The sequence below is a fragment of the Haemorhous mexicanus genome, chromosome 11, assembly GCF_027477595.1.
Source record: "Haemorhous mexicanus isolate bHaeMex1 chromosome 11, bHaeMex1.pri, whole genome shotgun sequence".
NCBI classification, from domain to species: domain Eukaryota; kingdom Metazoa; phylum Chordata; class Aves; order Passeriformes; family Fringillidae; genus Haemorhous; species Haemorhous mexicanus.
In genome coordinates, this window is record NC_082351.1 from 15,453,148 (window position 1) to 15,470,593 (window position 17,446).

The following is a 17,446-nucleotide window of genomic DNA, read 5'->3' on the forward strand; positions in this document are numbered from 1 at the left end:
GTTGTTAAAGGTGAAGGAGAAGAGAGTGCTTTGGTTTTGTTCTGGGTGAAACTTTACCAGTTGATTTTGTTTCAGTATTTTTTGAGACTGAAGCAGCTCTCAAAGACATTACCTTGGTTACTGTAAAAGGGGAAAATGTGCTGCTTGCTGAAGGAAATGTCAAAATGGATGTGCACAGTGGAACTCAGGCAGTTCATCCCAGTCCAAAGTCCAAATGCCTTGTAGAGCTACAGCATGAGCAAGGAAGCAATGGATCCTGCCCAGCCTTTTCCAGTTTGAAGCTGTGCCCTGGTGTGAGGCAGCCTTGCTCAGGGCTGGATGGCTGCAGGGGCTGGGGGAGCACTGCCTGGGCAGAGCCTGGGCTCTCTGGGGGCACAAAATGGGTTGGCCAAAACTTCTTTGGCTTTTGGTCCACCTTCAGGAGGTACAGCTGACCTAAAGTGCTGCAATGCTTGGCAGTAATACCAAGTAAATGAGGCTGCTAGCTGATGGTAGGTTAGGATTGGATAATCTGTAGAGGTATTTTTTTTGTTCAGAATTAGGTAAAAAACCCCCCAAAAACAACAACCCAAAACTACTTACCATCCATCTTAGCATGTAATGGCCTTCAGGAATATGAAGTTTCATTTTGAGTAAAAACTTAACTGGCTGGCAAGTAAATGGATGAAAGCTTTATACTGGATCATTTTAAAAAGAGATTTGTATGGGGTTTGTGTACTAGAAGTATATAATGATTATGCAATTAATTATATTTGTAATAATAAACACAAATGTGTAATTTTCTTTTTCTTTTTTTTCCAGCTCCAGTTGTTAACCGATACAACAGAAGAGTATCAGGTATGGTTTCCTTTTAAGAATTCAAAGTATCTGAAATAGTTTTGAAATGTGTATCAGGCTAAAGGAAGTACATTAAAAATTATCTTTCCCTTATTGCCTTACGTCTCATAATTCTTGCATTGTTTTTGTTTGAAATAATGAGAATTGTTTCTTAATTCACTGTAGGTGCCAATGGTCAACCCATTTAGAGTAAGTGAAAAGAGAAATATTGGGGTGCTCCCTTTTTATATTGTGCAGCTGATATTTATAGTTTTTGAATGAGTGGCTGTTCACTTGTTCTAGAGACACAGATTATACTTATTTATTTATTTGTTTGTTTTCTATCTCAACCAATATGAAATGCTTTAATGAGGAGCTGTAACTCCCAAAAAATTCCTTTCTGACGTTGATTTTGAAGAGTATCCCATGAACAAAATGTTGTGTTGAGGAGAAGGTATAGCATTGTATTTTCATTTGAGGTGCAGTGTGAGTTGCTTTGCATGTGGTACTTTTTTTTGTCTTCAAATATTTTACCAACATCTAGCTGGTCTAGAAAGTTGTAATTCTGATTTAACAATTATCTTTATGAAAATGCCAATGTATTCAGTGTTTTCTCTCTGGTTTTAACTTCAAGTCTGCTCTGTTTGTAATTCATGTGGATAATCTGACATGTTCTTGGGTATGTTAGTTGTGGTGGGGCATTGTTGATAATACCTTTGTTTATATACCACATATATATATAAGATAAATATGTGTTTATGTGCAAAATGTCCTTATACCCATGCAGTTAATTTGCTTTTCTACCAGTTGCTTGGATATGATTAAAGATGATTGTTTATTTATGCCACTACAAACAAATAATTGAGTATAACAAGAATTTCATAACCCTTAAAAATTGACAGGGCTGTAGTTTTGAGATATGATTACATGAGAAGTCTAGGCAGGACAAAATTGTATATTGGATGGTGGAGTTTGGTGCTCTGATTGTAAATATTGAGAGTCCTATATTGTAGAGTATTTGGAGAGGCCCAAGACACTTTCTCTGCTAATTAAACTAATCCATCCTGGAACCTGGTGCTGGAGAAAAATCTTAGAAATGAGGAGTGAATACATCTCAGATTTAAATTTAAATAAATGCTGAGTTATTCCCAAAGTTAAAAAATTATGCCTTAATCAGAAAGCATTTGTAATTTTTTTGACTTGCAGTACTGAAATGCAGTGTTGGTGCTCACACAGTACTGAGCTGCTCTTAGTTAACAAACAGGTTCTCTCATTTAGGGGGTCTAAAGGTTAATGTGAACAACTAAAAGGCAAATGTAAAATTGAATTGCTAACTTGTGCAATTAGATTAAGGAGGACTTTAGTTGCTTAATAATGCTTCTGCTTCTGGAAGAGCTAGAAATATTCAGAGTTTAGAGTTCATATTAGAATTGTCATGGAGACAAAGAATAACAGAATATGTGTATATTACTACTGTGTTAAATACTTTCCACAATATAAAAAAAAATCAGTTTTTTCTCTGTATGCACTGTATAGGTCATGATCAGTGTGGGATTTGTTAAAATGCAAAGGCAATGCAAACACCACCCATATGCACACAAAGAGATGCAGTTTTTTTTCTCTTGGCAGGAAAAGCAGAGAAACTGCTGGTTTGGGGTGGGGGTTGTTGCTGGGGTGGTTTATTCCACTCATGGCTGCTGTTTCTGTCAAGAACTGCAGAAGAATGAGGCTGGGTACGGAGCACAGCCCCTGCCATCATAGGCAGCCACATTTTATAATCCCAAACCCAGAAAATCAGTGACTGATTTGCTGGGTTTGGTGCTCTGAATTTGGTTTGACTTGTGTTTGATGCATTAGGTTTTAGGCAAGTTTTCATTCTGCAATTTTTGTAAGGTAGCTTTTGTCTTTAGAAACCAACAAATACCAGCAAACACCAAACCAGTGTTGCCTTACAGATCACTCAGCATAGTAGCTCATGTTTCTGGATTTAGCTAATAAAGTAAAGCAGAACAAACCATGGAGAAGAAAAGCTGGCACATAATTCTTCTTTTTAATTGCATTTTGTGGTCTTCTCTTCAGAAGAGCTTTCTGCTAGTCCATGTTGAACCTAGTCAATGCAACCAATATTTGTGTTTCCAGTGCAGTGTGTGTTTGTAAGGGGAGTGAAGAGCAGAGCTCAGTTACTTGCTTTTATCAACATTTACATGCACAAAATCAGAGATTTACAGACCATTTAAAAGCTAACATGGGATGTATTGAAGTAAATTCAAGCAAGAATTGTTCTTTTTAAGTATCTGGCTGCCTAGGGAATTACAGCATTGTCCTCGTTCGCTGGGTCAAAAATAAAAGAAAAATATAATTTTAATTAGAGGAAAAGTCAATAAAGTGATTGTCTATGTTACATATAATTTGACAGGCTAATAATTGTTCTGTTAAACCATTCAACTACAGATGTGTTCTTGGAGACTAGCAAGTGTTTATTTATGCTCTCTTACACATAGCAGTTATAGAATTTCTTTTTAGTTGCTTTATTAATTTTTTAATATTAAACTTGGAGTGTCTTCTACTGGTTGGTTGTGATTAGTTGCCTACAGATAACAGGATGGTCATGATTCCCCTGGTGCAAAATTCCCCTGGTTGAACATTCTAGAGACACATAAACCCATAGAATAAATCTGTTCTAATGATTACTAAATTTTCATTTAGGTGTTTTATTTCTGGTTATGAAACTTCTAAACTATTTTGGCAAATACTACCAATGTTGTAAATATTTAGCTGGCATTCTTTAAGACTTACTCAAAATGGACTGTGCAGGAGGGTCATCCTGGAAGAGGGGGATTTATCTAATCATGTTCATGTAATTATTTATAGAAGTGTAGAGTGGTAGTGTTCTCATGAAGAGAAACAGCCTTTTCCACAGAATGCTTGGAGGGAGAAGGAGAAATTGAGAGCTTGATGTTCCTCTAGAAATTAATCTAGTGAATAGCTGGCTTGTGTGTGGCATGTTTGGCCATGTAACGTGTTGAGATCCATGGTGTGCACACAAACAGTTGGTCAGCTCTAATTTGTATCTGAGCTTGGCTGACTTCATTAAAATAATCCTGCTAGTAAAATCATAAGCTATTTCAGTGGTAGAAACTAAAGTGGGAAAAACCAACTCACTAATTTGAAAACTTCCTAGCTCCAGGGTGCCAAGGATTGTGATGCAATTTCAGTGCTAATTACCCAGCAGAGCAGTTGTCTTGCTGTTGCTCTGAGTTAGCAAAGTCTGAGCCTTCTGCCAGGGTAACCTGTGTTACATGGATTGCTGACTGACTCTCTTTGCCCAGCCTTGGATGGAATGGCCTGAAACCCTTATAGATTCCTTCCTCCCAAGAACTGGACTGGGTTGAAATTCATACTTGCTAATTACATTTCTTGATCTTCCTCCAAGCATGGGGTTTCCTGACAAACTTAATGATGTTGGTCAGTTCATTTTCTGTAATGCTGCAGAGCACACCAGCATCTGTGTCCTTGGCTGGGGACTGATTACACAGTGCAGGGAGGCAGAAATCAGTGATACCTCCTTTCTCAGTTACATCAAAGCTGTTTCAGAACTAGAGGAAGAGAGCATTGATGTTTGTCCCACAATAACAACTGGTAGGTACATACTGAGGAGAATTTTGCTCCTGGCAGAATATGAATGAAAAGTTAATTGTCTTTTTGGAAGGAAGAGTGTGACGCCCACTAGAGTCTCTCTTGTGCATAGTTCCTCCTCTTTTAGTTTTAGCATATTTCAGAAAAGTCAAGTTTTTTGATACATTTCTGTATTGCCATTTCTAGACACTTTTGATTCATTCCACAGAACACCCACTCTCCAGCAGACTTGCTGATTTCTTCTTGGGATAGGAAAATCTGACGAAATGACACCCGTACCATACACGTGTCACAAAAAGTTTTCATCTTTTTTCTACAATTATTTCTGTTTATCTGAGTGACCTGATGTAATATCTCTCTTTTGCATGTGCCTGTACTCCCTCATGAGCCTTCCTTTGGCCTCAGTGGAATGAAATTGCAGTTTTCACCTTCAACAACTGTAAGCAGAATAATTGAGCTATATGATCTAGGGAAGCAATATATAATAGTTATTTCCTTAATAGTAACATGACTGTCAGGATCTGTGCCTGTTTTCATATTAATATAAAAAATAATCAAATGAACAAGACTTGCCTCAGTTGGTCCCTTTGGTGGGCAGCTTTCAGCAGAGACTCAGTGGAGTGAGAAGGATCAAATCTCTTCCTGGAGCTGGGTGCTAAACCCTCCCCCTCCCCTGAGATGGGGCTCCTGAATAAAGGTTTCATGTGTAGAGGTTAATTTTCTTGAAATGTTACTGAATCCTGTTTTCCTGTGTATAACAAACCTTAGCATTGTGGGGAACCCTGACAGTTGCCAATTGTCAGTGTCCCCAGTAGATGCTGGGGACAGCAGGGTTCAGAATCAGGACTTTCCATGTTTCTCTTGTCTCTAGCAATCTGATGTGACACTATGGTGTGGTGTTCTGGAGTTTTTTTTGGGTTTGTGTTGCTGGGATTTGTTTGTTTGTTTGTTTGTTTGTTGAATAATGTGTAAATCCATATTCCCTGACAGTTTCTGCCTTTTTCTTTTCTCATCACATCAGCTTCCATAAGGGGCCTTTACTATTGGCTCTTCCAACTCACTGATTCTTCTCTATTTTGATGGTGGTGGGAACTCCTTACCTTGAACTCTTCATTAGTCTGGCTTCTGCCAAAGATGAGCAATCATCTCATGTACATATGTTGCTAAAGTCTGATATTCCTCTCTGCTTTCTAGTGCAATACAGCATTTTCTTCACACCCTGGCAAGTTGAGATGTCAGGAGATGATAATATTACACATAGTAAATTCCTTTTAGTAGCTTCTAGTGTTTTAAAATGACAACTTTAACAAAAATAATTTTCTAATAAAGCTTTTCTGTTAATTATTGCCACACAGCATGTTAGTAAAAAAGACTGTTTTGGGGCCCTGTTAAATTAGGACATCTAAATGGTAGCAATGAAGCAAGAGGCAACACTTCTCTTGGGAGGTTGTTTTGAGTATTTTCTCTTGCAGAATACTATCTACTACTTCAGTAATAAAAAGCTCAGCACTTGAAATCATCAAGGGAGGAAGACTGAGTGATGACTGACTTTCTCTGTGCTGCTCCCTTTGCTGTGCATTTATCTGATTATCAGAGGTTGACTTGAAAATCATGACCTGGTTTCTTCTCTTGAAGCTATTTAATTAATTTCTATATTGATTATTCACCATCTTACAACACTGATAGCATAATAATTTCTGCTGACAGATTTTCAGGCAGGTGATAAATGATGAGAGGCTTCAGAGTTCAAAAATCCCCATTTTTACAAAAGGCACAGTTTTCCTGTATCAACAACCTGAAGCTTCTGTGCTTCATTCCTAGCCCTAATGATTGCAAAACCAGTATCATAACTACAGTGAAAAAAATTAGTTTTAAAAAGTGTTGATATGAGCAAAAGCCAAGCACGTGGGATGACAGATGAAAGTGGTGATAAATTGTGTGGGTGCTCTCCTGTAAGAAAGTGTCTGAATCATTATTCGTTTAACAAAAAAAGCTTGTTTTCTCTGTTTGCAATATTGGGACTTATTTAAAAATTCCTGGCATGTGATTGATGTTCAGTGAATAATAAAAAGCTTATTTTTGGAAATTAATAGTCATGACTTCACAATTACTTGGATTTCACAGTGTTGTGAACAATTCTGCAGGATTTTTTTTAATGACATAAAGACAAATACAGCACTGTGAGCATCCCTACTTCAAATTTAAGTCAGTGCAATTCCTGGTCAGAAGAAATCTGATCCAGTCTGCTTAATGCACATGAGTGCTACAGTGGAGTTGAATCAATTAATCCTTCATCTTTTTTATTTATACTTTCTTAATAATAGTTCATGGCCAGAGTGTTGCATAAGAATTAGAAGTTGTTTGTCTTGAATCAAATGTTTTAACTGAAATTAGCCCTTAGGACTTGGGAGCATAAGTTTAGCTATGCACATTTTTAAGCAAGTAATGCAGTATGGATCAGTTTTCCAAAAGTATTCAGGTAGCAAAAGGTGCAAGTGATTAACTTCCATTAATTGTTTTACATTAAAGATTTTTAAAAAGCCTACATAAATGTTGGTCCATATCTTTGTATGCATAAATACTTTTGAAAATATCAGCCTTCATGTGATGGTTGAAATAAAATTTAGTTCTCCCTTTGATAGGTTGGAATTTAACTTTTCTCTTTTGTGTGATAGAGAATTGGTGTGGGTGGTTGTTTTTTTTTTTTTTGTTTTTTTTTTTTTTTTTTTTTTTTTTTTGATTTGAACTCAGGATGGTTTTTAACATGGGAATTAAAGCCCAAATGAAAATATTCCAACATGGTTTGTTGGTCAAACACACAAATCCCAAAATGCCTGTCAAAATACAGGCTAAAAAAGGCACTTTTATACTTGGTGCAAAACCTGGTGCTGTGATGTATCTTTAGAGTGACCTCAGAGTCAGATGTGATTTGCATTTTTCTTGTGAATATATAAGGCTGCACTTAATCCCTGTTTTAATACAGAGTTTTAGACAGAGTCAGAGATGTTGTTATGCTCCTATATTGATTAATACACTCAATCAAGTTTAGGTTGCTGTAATTTCAGTTTAAATGTGGAATAGGTCAAATTGTCCATCCATGGAGAACATAAAAGTTTAAACAGACTTGATTTAAATTTGAAAGGATGGACTTTCAGGAACTTTACTTGGTAGTTTTTAACACCAGAACACCTGGTCCAGAGTTGGCTGATCCTGGAGATGAATGAGTGAAGGAGTCACACCTTTGCCTTGGCTGGTGCTTGCCAGGGCTTTGGAGTTGCTCTGTAGCCACACAGGAATGGGGGAAGCTGCCAGGCTTTTCCTCAAGGGGTCCAACAGTAACTTCCCACATTTCCTGCTTTTCCAGTGTGCCAGGAAAGGAAGCAGCAGTTTCCAAGCACGGGGACTTGGGGGTTTCCACGTCATTCCTCTGCACACAATCCTTTTGTGTCAGGCCATGCTAATTTTTTATTGTTCCTGGTTTGCTCCAGGTAAATAGGTGTTAGTTGTTCTATTCAGGGTAATGTGGCTTTTAACCTATTTGGGCATTATTTAGAAATCTTTGGAAATCATATAATATAATTGATTTCAGAAGTGCCTTTTAACACTTTGGCATGCTTTGGTTCTCTGTCACAAGAGATGACAGAAGTAGCTAAATTGCTAAATGAAATTTTAAGGCAAAAAGTGCTTTACTGCACTTTTCTCAAGATGCTTTTAAAATACTGTTTGCCTTCTTGCAGGTTTAGCAGTTCATATGGCAGAATTGACTTATAAAACAAAAAAAGAAAAAGCCTTGATCTGCAAACTGAAAGAAAATTTCTTATTTCTTTACTAGAAAACCACTTTTCCTGTTTTATTCCTCAGCTAAATTCTCTTTTCTATCTACAGTTTGCAACTAAAAGCCTGTAAGCTACATTCTGTTTTTGGGGGGAAGGTGTATGTTAGAGCCATTTCTTGGATCTTGTGGTGTTCTGATGTAAACTGAATGGAAAGTGAACATTCTCTGTGCTGTTTTTAACTCAGAGAAAGTATCACTGTTTCAGGCACATAAGCATTATTGGTGCTGAATTCCTGGTTCTATCTGCCTTGCTTACGTAACACATTTGGAAATGTGTTAAAATTTATGTGATGGGCTAAACCAGAATCATTAAAGCAGAAGGCTTTCTTCTACAATTGTGAATCTGTGTGCTCTGAAATAGTAGTAGCATCATGTTTTCCAGGAGACCTTTTTTATGGCTGACTATCTCATCAGTAAGGCTCTCTTAGAAGGCTTGAACAAGGTCAGCAGCATGTTTATCCATTTCAGTCTTCTGATTTCTTGACTTGCAAGAATAAAGCTTGCTCCATTTGAATTTCCCAGGGTTCACCACATGGAATAATGTGTAACTCCAAAATACTCTGCTTCCATTTCAGTTTTCTATTTAAATTTAGTAAAGGGAATTGGAAACAGAAGTAGCAAATTGTAAATGACTGTTTTAAGATTGAAAGGGCAGTATTTTGCTTTTGGTAGTTACTGTCAGTGTCAGAGCTGTTTACTCCAATGAGCATCCACATGGGAAACTTCCTTATTGTTGTTAGTCCTCTACCACGATGGAAGGATTTTTGTTGTTTTAATTTTCATGCAGGCTTATCTCTTACTGCAAGTCCCAGAGCACACCAGTGTCTGATGGGATGCTGGGCTCTTTTGTTGAGCTGAGACATGGAAGCCCAAAGTGCAGGAGTCCCAGGTGTGGTTTAGTTAGCAGATGATTCTGTGAAATCAGGCAGTATTGTCCCTTGGCTTCTCCAGCTGTACAGGAGAGACATGCAGATGTTTATTTTATCACCAGAGTGCTTTCATCATGGGTTCTCTGGAAACTGTAAATTTTCAAATTATCAAAAATGACAGTCTAGGATTTATAACCTCATGAGTTTGTCGTTATTCTGCTGCAGCATGTGGCTTCAGTGAGGTGAGAGAGTATAACCCTCCAATGTGTGAGCATGCAGAGTGGAAGGAAAAGCTAAAACTTTTGGCATAACTCATACATAACGGCATAAATGTCATGTTCATTTGGCTATGCCAGAGAGGTAGGAGAAGTGCTTAGGAGAATTCTGTCTCTAGTCCTACACTGGCACAAGTATTTCATTTTAATTGCTCCTGAGTAGGAGGAGGATTTAAATAAAGATATACAAGTTGAGGATTGTCTTCTGAAGTTTTGTTGCATTTCAGTAAGACCCCCAACAGGTTGCCTCTTAGTATGATAGGGAAAGTCTTTTCCTACCAGATCCCTGGTGCAGATTCCTGGGTGCTGTGGAGCCTTTGGTCTGTGGTTTGTCTGGTGCTGTGTCCCTGAGCCACTTGAGCTGGGGCTGGTTTCCAGGCCAGATCCTGCAGGCTGCAGAAGGAGTTTAGCAAAACAAAACAAAAAACCAACCCTGAACAAAGCCTACCTAGCAATAATAATTAAGTAGGAACACATTGTATCTTGTTAAAAGTGCCTTATGCTTGTCTTTGAAATCTAGTTGAAGCAGTATTGTCTTCTTGTAATGCTTTCATTATATGTGTGTAAAGATATGAATCTAAAAGAGACTGTGATTATTTACTTTCCGTTTATTATTCTAGTTCTTTCGTGATGAAAGTTCTCTTTGCCCCTAGGGAAATGTAATTTTAAATACTTTGCCAAATCTTGCTGTAGTAGGAGGAAAAAAAAAAAATTTTAATGGCTTTTCTGCTGTAAGGCATTGTCTCAGTTGTTTTACTGTACATATGATGATAAAGCCTTTTAAAGAAACACTTAAATCAGATCTTTATTAATCTGTATGAATGTAAAAAGAATATGTGAAAACTGCATTATTCAGATACATAAAGCAAATGCACTTATGGAAATAGTTGTCAGCCAGTTGTCATAATTCTAAAGGGCTTATTATGTTGCCTGTACTTAGGCATCTTGGGAGAAAAGGTGTCTGTGCATGTAAAGTTGGATTTCCTGCGAAGAAAAAAAACCCCATTATCATAAAAGGTGGAATTTATAATTGATTGTGCAGTCTGTTCTGAACTTGTTACTGAAGAGTAATGTGAGGTAGGAGTGTGTGACAATGTCACAAGCCATTGTCGCCGGAAGTGTTGCATTTCTCTCTTGATGGAAAGAGCACAAGCTGGAGAAGTCTGATTTAGATAATGCTTTTGGAAAGTACATAATCATGATGAGGAAATGGTTATCAGAGATTTCTAAAAGCAAGGTTAGCAAGCACTGTAACACATCATGCACTTCTCTTGGTAAAAGTGTTTATCCAGTGGTGAACAGGAGTGGGGTCTCTCCAAGCTCTACCTTGGACCCCAGTTTTGCTGCTCTGTTCAAGCAATGACCCTTGAGGAACATAGGTAATGTCCACATCAGAGCTGGGCATTTTCAGGAGGACTCTGGGCTGTAAGCAAGGCTTTGGGTAGAGCCAGGTGAACACTTCAGCCTGTTGTGCAAGAGTGGCTTTCTGCAGAGTTTGATGAAACAGTGCAGGGTTTTAGGGCCTTACAGGCTCCATCAGTGTCTCATAGGCTTCTTTGCCTGACAGGGATCTGTGCAGATTTTCAGCCTGAGCAGCCTTTGGGACCAAGTGTGGAGTGTGCCTGAACCTGTAATCCTGACTGGACTGAGCTGGTTTGGCACAGCTGTGCTGAGTGCCTTTGTAGTTAATCTCTAACACTGAAGAGCTCTGCCTGTGAAGAACCTACTCGATTTACTTTCCTTTTAACTTTAAATGACATTTGAAGCTGTTACAAGAACTGAAAATCCATTCTTTTCCTTTCCCCCTGAAATGAATCATTTCTAAATATTTCTCCACTGAAAAAAATTTGACACTTGATTTGACATATATGGTCATGCAAGTGGTTGCATGTTTGAATATTCTGCTTTGGTATTTGACTAAGGGTTGATGGGGTGGTTTTTGCTCAGGTCCTGGTTAATTGTGAATCATGTCTCAGTTATACCCCTATGAGAATTAAGAGTGAAGTCAGGAGGTGGTATTCTTGTGGGCTGTCCTGCGTCTGGAGATTGCCATGCAGCACATAAAGTGACAGACCAGTCTTTTAAGACCCAAGATCTGAGTTTTGGGCTGATGCAATAACATCGGTTTTAACAAAAAAGTTACCCTTGATTTCAGTCAGTTCTCTCTAGTGAATTGAAGGCTGAAGTGGCTGATTTTCCTGAACATAGTAACTGTTCTTTGGGTTTTAGTGTTGATTTTCTTTCCAACTGTCATAAATGTGAAAATGGCTCAGGTGGTGCAAATGGTTGCAGGTTCTGTTTCTCACTTGCTGGATCGAGGTACAAATCTGTCGTCTGCTTTGACATGGTGAGATCTTTCACTTCAGAAACAAAGTGCAATTTCTAAACCAAAAAGTTCTGAGCTAACCGGCAACAGAAGTGAGAGGGAACTTGAAGTTGTTTTCCAAGTGTGGAAAATCACATTTAGCTGTGCCAGCAAAGACCTGTGTGTAAGTGCTGTTCAAGCTTCCTAATTCATCTGACTGCATGGTTTTGAAGTGCAGCTCAGCTGTCAGAGGGAATGACGAGCCACTGGCAGTGGTCATCTTTCCAGCTGGCATAGTGCTCCCAGAAGAGGCTGTGCATCTGTCCTTGAGAGACAGACTTAAAAAATGCTTGAAGCTTTGACAAACTCAAATGAAAGAACACTGCCTTGAACATCGTTTAAAATTACTCATCTGAATAAATAACTGGAAAAGTGGTTCTACATGTACTGTTCTGAGTGGATTTTTAGTAATGGCTCTGATAGAATCAATTGAAGGTGATGCATCCTCATAAGTAAGGAAGAATGAATAGGGTTTCACTCTGCAGGTGGGATCCAGAATTGAAAAGAGAGCATGACAGGGCATCTATTTGCTACTTGTTTCAGTAGCAACAGAAATATTAATAATGCATTCACCTTACATAAAACATAGAACTTAAATTTCCTTCTTTTGTGTGTGTTTGAAGGTGTTCAGGCATCAGCCTCTTGGCTGTTATTTTGAAAAAAAACAGTGATCTCTCAGGGACAGGGATGGTGTGCATTTCTCTTGGAGGCTGTATTAACTTGCCAGAGCCAAAAGCTCAACTCTTATTTGCATACAGATTTCTATGGAGTGGAAGGACTTTGATCTTGACAAAACACATATTTTGCAGAACAGTATTATCTTGAGTGATTAAAACTTGCATAAACAAAGTGGTGTTTGTACTGGCAAACTTGTCTTGCTACTTCTCCCTCTCTCCCCACCCCTTGCTTCCCCCTCACCCATCCACTGCTGATGTCATTGCTGCAGCTCCAAAGATCTCGGTTGCTTTCAGATGCTGTCACCTGCATAACAAAGCAGCCATGGAGCTGTATCATTTCTGAGCCTTCAGAAGTGTTAACAGATGTTCTTGAAAGCCAGAGAAGGTGCAGCATGAGAGCTGCAGAAGCTAAGAGAGACTAAATGTAGATTGTAGGAAAAAGCCTGAATTTCTTTTTATCTCAAAGCTTCATAAAATTGAAAACTGTTTTTTATGCTCCAGAGCTATTTGAACTATGTATGGGTGGATTTGGAAGGAAGCTTGGTCTGCATGGTGTCTGCTGATTGAGCTGTAGATGTGTCACACTGCTGTGTAACTTCACTGATGGATTCTTGCTTAGCATTTGCTCAAGGGCAGAGTTGTGCTGAAAATCTCAACTAGGCAAGGTGTGATTTCAGAAATCATTTCAAATTATATGAAGGTACTGGTGAGCTTTAGGTTGCACATTCAGAAAACCTCTTCCCCTGTGGGTGCTGGAGCAGGTTAGCAGAGAGATGTGCCATCATTGCCCTGGGAGGTTTCCAGTCAGCTCCAATGTATGTAGCCCACAATTCCAAATAGCTCCTCTTGGAGGGGTAGGTTGGACTGGAGGATCTTCAGAGAGAGATCCCTTCCAAGTGCCTTTAAAATGAGTCTGAAAAACAACACTTTTCAGGAGAATCTTGTGTGAGGGCAAGCTTGCCTCAGAGTGTGTTTTGTTGGGACACTTTAATAGTTAATATGTGAATTCAGTCACATATCAAATAGTGGGTCAAGGGTGTTTTCACTCTGTCATGATGAAAGATCAGATATTTTTTCACTAGGACTGGCTATACTGTAACACACAAATGAATAACTTTCAGGAGTCCTGAAATTCCCTGGATTTCTGTCAGGGGTTGGCAGAGTTTGGGGTAGTTATGGGGTCCTTTACAGCCAGAAGAATAGCAAAGCAGCACGGATAACATGAAATATTTTGAAGGGAAGACTGACACATGGGTCATATGTTCAACAGTACAGACTTCCCCAAGTGATTTTCCAGTTAACAGTAGTGGAAAGAAAAACTGGACATACTGCACCATAAAACATGTTTGATGTAATGCTGCTTTTTCTTTTCATTAGTCATGTTTTAAAGTATTTGGAAAATACTGTTGATTGTTATGAGTAGGCTGAAAGCTTTCTGTTGGCTTTCCAGAGTATCACAATGTTAATTAAGCTTGAGAATTTTGTGTCTCTCCCCTTTTTAAAGCATACCTCAACAGAAATATTACATTAAATGTTACAGCTCTGCCTGCAAGTAAATAGAGTGCTGTCAATCAGAGCTGCCCAAGGTTGAAGTCAGAATGTCTGGCCTACTCTTCTTCATGGAAAAAGAAATCCCAGGAGGAGGTTGAAGAATGGAAAGTGTAATGGGAAGTCATTCTATGTGACAGCATGGGAAGAAGTGGTATTTGCCATGTTTTGATTGTATTTCTGTGGTGCCCATTCATGGGCATTACAGAAGTGATTTTCATATGTAAGGGAAGGAAACTAAGTCCTAGTCTGTATCCTTGGTGGGTTTTGGGAGCTGTTTTCACCCTTATTGGGTAAGATGAAATAGGGAAAATCTACATTTACAAACCTTAACCAAAGACATTTCATACTGAAATTGCAGATGACTGTGTTGCTTTGATGAGTGTTTAAGATAAGGTTTTGCTCTGATGCTCTAGTTTTACTGTGGCAATAAAACTTGTTTTCCCAAGGAAATCTTGAAGAAAATTTCCTGCATTCTGAAGCATTTTTAGCAATCTCTTCCCTGCAGCTGAGGTGGGAACAAAATGAAATTTGCAGCTTAATAATAAAATTTGAATGATAGAATGGTCTAGTGGTACAGTGATCTCTGAATTCATAGATATGTGACCATTTTTAGTATGTAATATTGTGCTTCATAGAGAATTGGGTTCCAGTTTGGAGTCATAGGATACACTGGTTGTAAAAGATGAAGAGAGTTAATTATCTCCAGTTTCACCATACAGTTTAAACCATGGAGCCTTTTTTCTTAGTAACTGTTCCTTATTTGAAAATCCAAATCTTTCACAATAGACTTTGATCTTTACTGTAAAATGGAAGGAGGAGGAAAGCTTTCACACCAAAATGCTAATAATGTTCTCTTTCTTAGTGCCTTTGTATTGCATATTAAGTGGATCAGCCTATCAGTCCAAGTTCTGTAGCTTTGCAGGCATCGACCTTCCCACAAACCAGTCATCCTGGACTCTAACATGGACTAGACTTTTTTTTCAGCTGGGGAAGAATGCTGTTTATCCTTTGTCGAGTATCTGCCCTAAGTGTGGGTGGCTCTGTTAAACTGAAAGCATGTGTGTGGTAGGTGCACTGTCAATAAACTGTTTCTGTATTGTTAAATGGATTTATTGTATGAGCAATACTTACTCCCTAAATGCCTGATGCCTGATGATTATATGATTACATTTTTACATTGTGGTTTGGTAAGTGGAATGCTTGTTGTTGTATTTGAGTCTCCTTGTTCTCTCCAGAAAAAAAATGAATTAAAATCCAGTTTCCTAGGAAAGGCTTGTATCTTTTAGGTAGGGAGAAAAAAAAAAAAAAAACCTGAATAAAAAAACCAAGACACACAAACAAATCTTTCCCAGCAAATTGTGCTAGAGTTTTGCATTTTTATTGTCCTGTTGAGTGCACAATGACAGGGTCAATAGATGTGTGTGCATTTTCAAATTATTTACAAGTTGCTGAATTCTAGACATTCTGGATTTTTATTTATACTTTCTCACTCCATTCAGCAGTTAGATGTCATTGCAGTGAGCTTCTGGGCATTCTGCCAAGTCTTCACTATTGTCAGGATGCTGGATAAAGTACAAAGGAAAATGCTTGTCTATGTTTCCTTGTAAAATTTTATAAGTAATGTATTACCTCAGAAGTGAGACCACCCTTATTAAAGTAAGAGCACAGCTAGATGAAAACAGGACTGACTCTCACTTTCCTTGATTGTCAGTACACGTGGTTACAATGTGCAGATCACTTTGACATGCAAGAACTGTAAATATCCATGAATTAATAAGAAAATCTGAGCTAGAACTGTGGGCTTTTGGTGGCCAAAGTGTCTGTGTTCACTATTGTAAGACTGTGTGTAAATGCTAAGATAACTGAAGATAAGCCTTTTCTGAAGAATTAAAACTGAACAAAAATGGTTTGAAATTTAAGCAGCTCTGCATTATTGCCTCTCTTTCAGTTGATCCTGTAGCTTTAATGATATGTTTGGCAGAGCCTTGTCCCAATGCTCTGTATTGGTGTGCATTCCATAACTGTTGTCATCCTTTTTAAAAAAATCACTCTGCAAATTTTAGAGTTGTTTTTTGTATCATCCGTTGACATTAATTTGGTTAAAATGTAGTAAGATAGAGAAACATGTGGGGGATGGGACTAAATACTATTTTTTCCTAGACTGTACTATGGTGAAGCTGATTGTTAGGTTCCCAGGTTAATTTCTGTGAAAACATGATTTCTCTGTATCAAAAACCCTCCCAAAATATAGATACTCATTGCAAATCAGAATTGAGGTGGAGCAGGTGCCTCATCCTTCCATGTGCTCCTTTTTCTCGGTGTTTTGCTCTGTACATGGCACTGCAAAGAACAAAGCAGTGGAGCAGCAGTATTTTCCCCCTGCATTTTAGAGAACATGCTTGTCAATGAATCTGAATGGAGATTGTTATGCTTTGATACCAGTTGAAAGGAAATCTGTATCCATTCTTGAGTTCTTGCTAGGCAAGATTATTTAGTAAGTCACAGAATTTTTCCATGAGAGTCTGAGTGTCTGAGAACAGCCATGCTGTGCCTACTCAGAGAGCAGACAGGATTTGAGCCTCTGACACTGTAATGACAAAATGAAAAGTGATTCTGTTTTTCCTGTAGGAAAATAGAAAAAACTTATTTAAACTGATTTGTTTGCTGTTCTCATGTAATCACTTCTTTTTACTTATTTCATCTTCTCTTTTTCTTCCAAGTTTGTGCTGAAGCTTTCAATCCAGATGAAGAGGAAGAAGATACAGAACAAAGGGTAAGAGTGAGGGAATCACTCTATGCATGGTTCTCTCTCCAGACTGACAGGCAGATGTACATTGCCTTTTCTTGCCACTTGTGCTTTTCCTGTTGGGCCTGGTGTGGTGACACTGGCAGTGACATTGCTTGGAAATTCAGAGCCACTTTGTCTCATGGACTTTTTTAGTCACTACAGCTTTAATACAATTTTACTTAAAAGGACTCCAGAGCTGTGCTTAAGTCTAAGATCTTTATAAAATTTTTGCTATTTTCCTTGCTTAATTCTCTTAAAGGCTTGTTGAGGCAATTCCTAGGTCATCCATGCTGTTAAGAAGAATTAGTTAAGCTTTACCACAGCTGTTTCTTCATGGGTGCTTAAAATTCCTCACATGCTTTTTACTGTCTTTCTTGTCAGAGCAGTTCTGCCTGGGTAGGAGAAATGCTTGGTTGAAATATTTTAAGTCTGTGGGCACCTGTTTTTTCTCTTGTTCTTGAAAGTTGGGAATTTCTAGGAATTGCAAATCCAGATAGTGTAATTGTATTTCTTCAGAGGTGGTTTGTGTGAGCAAATATTGTAGCCTGGTTGATGAGAATCAGTGTTTTCTCCCTGAACTTCTAGTGTTTCTTTCCAGATTCCTTTGCAAGGATGCTTACACTTCTGCAGTGAA

The 17,446-nt window shown here is 38.3% G+C and overlaps 1 protein-coding gene across 1 annotated transcript in view; it reads left to right on the forward strand.

Annotated features, from left to right (window-relative positions):
* Positions 1-17,446, forward strand: part of PRKAR2A (protein kinase cAMP-dependent type II regulatory subunit alpha) — a 55,457-nt gene that overhangs the window by 23,315 nt on the left and 14,696 nt on the right. The window contains exons 2-3 of the mRNA XM_059856673.1: positions 802-837; positions 16,745-16,797. Of these exons, the coding sequence (XP_059712656.1) occupies positions 802-837; positions 16,745-16,797 (89 nt within the window). The remainder of the gene's footprint in view (positions 1-801; positions 838-16,744; positions 16,798-17,446) is intronic.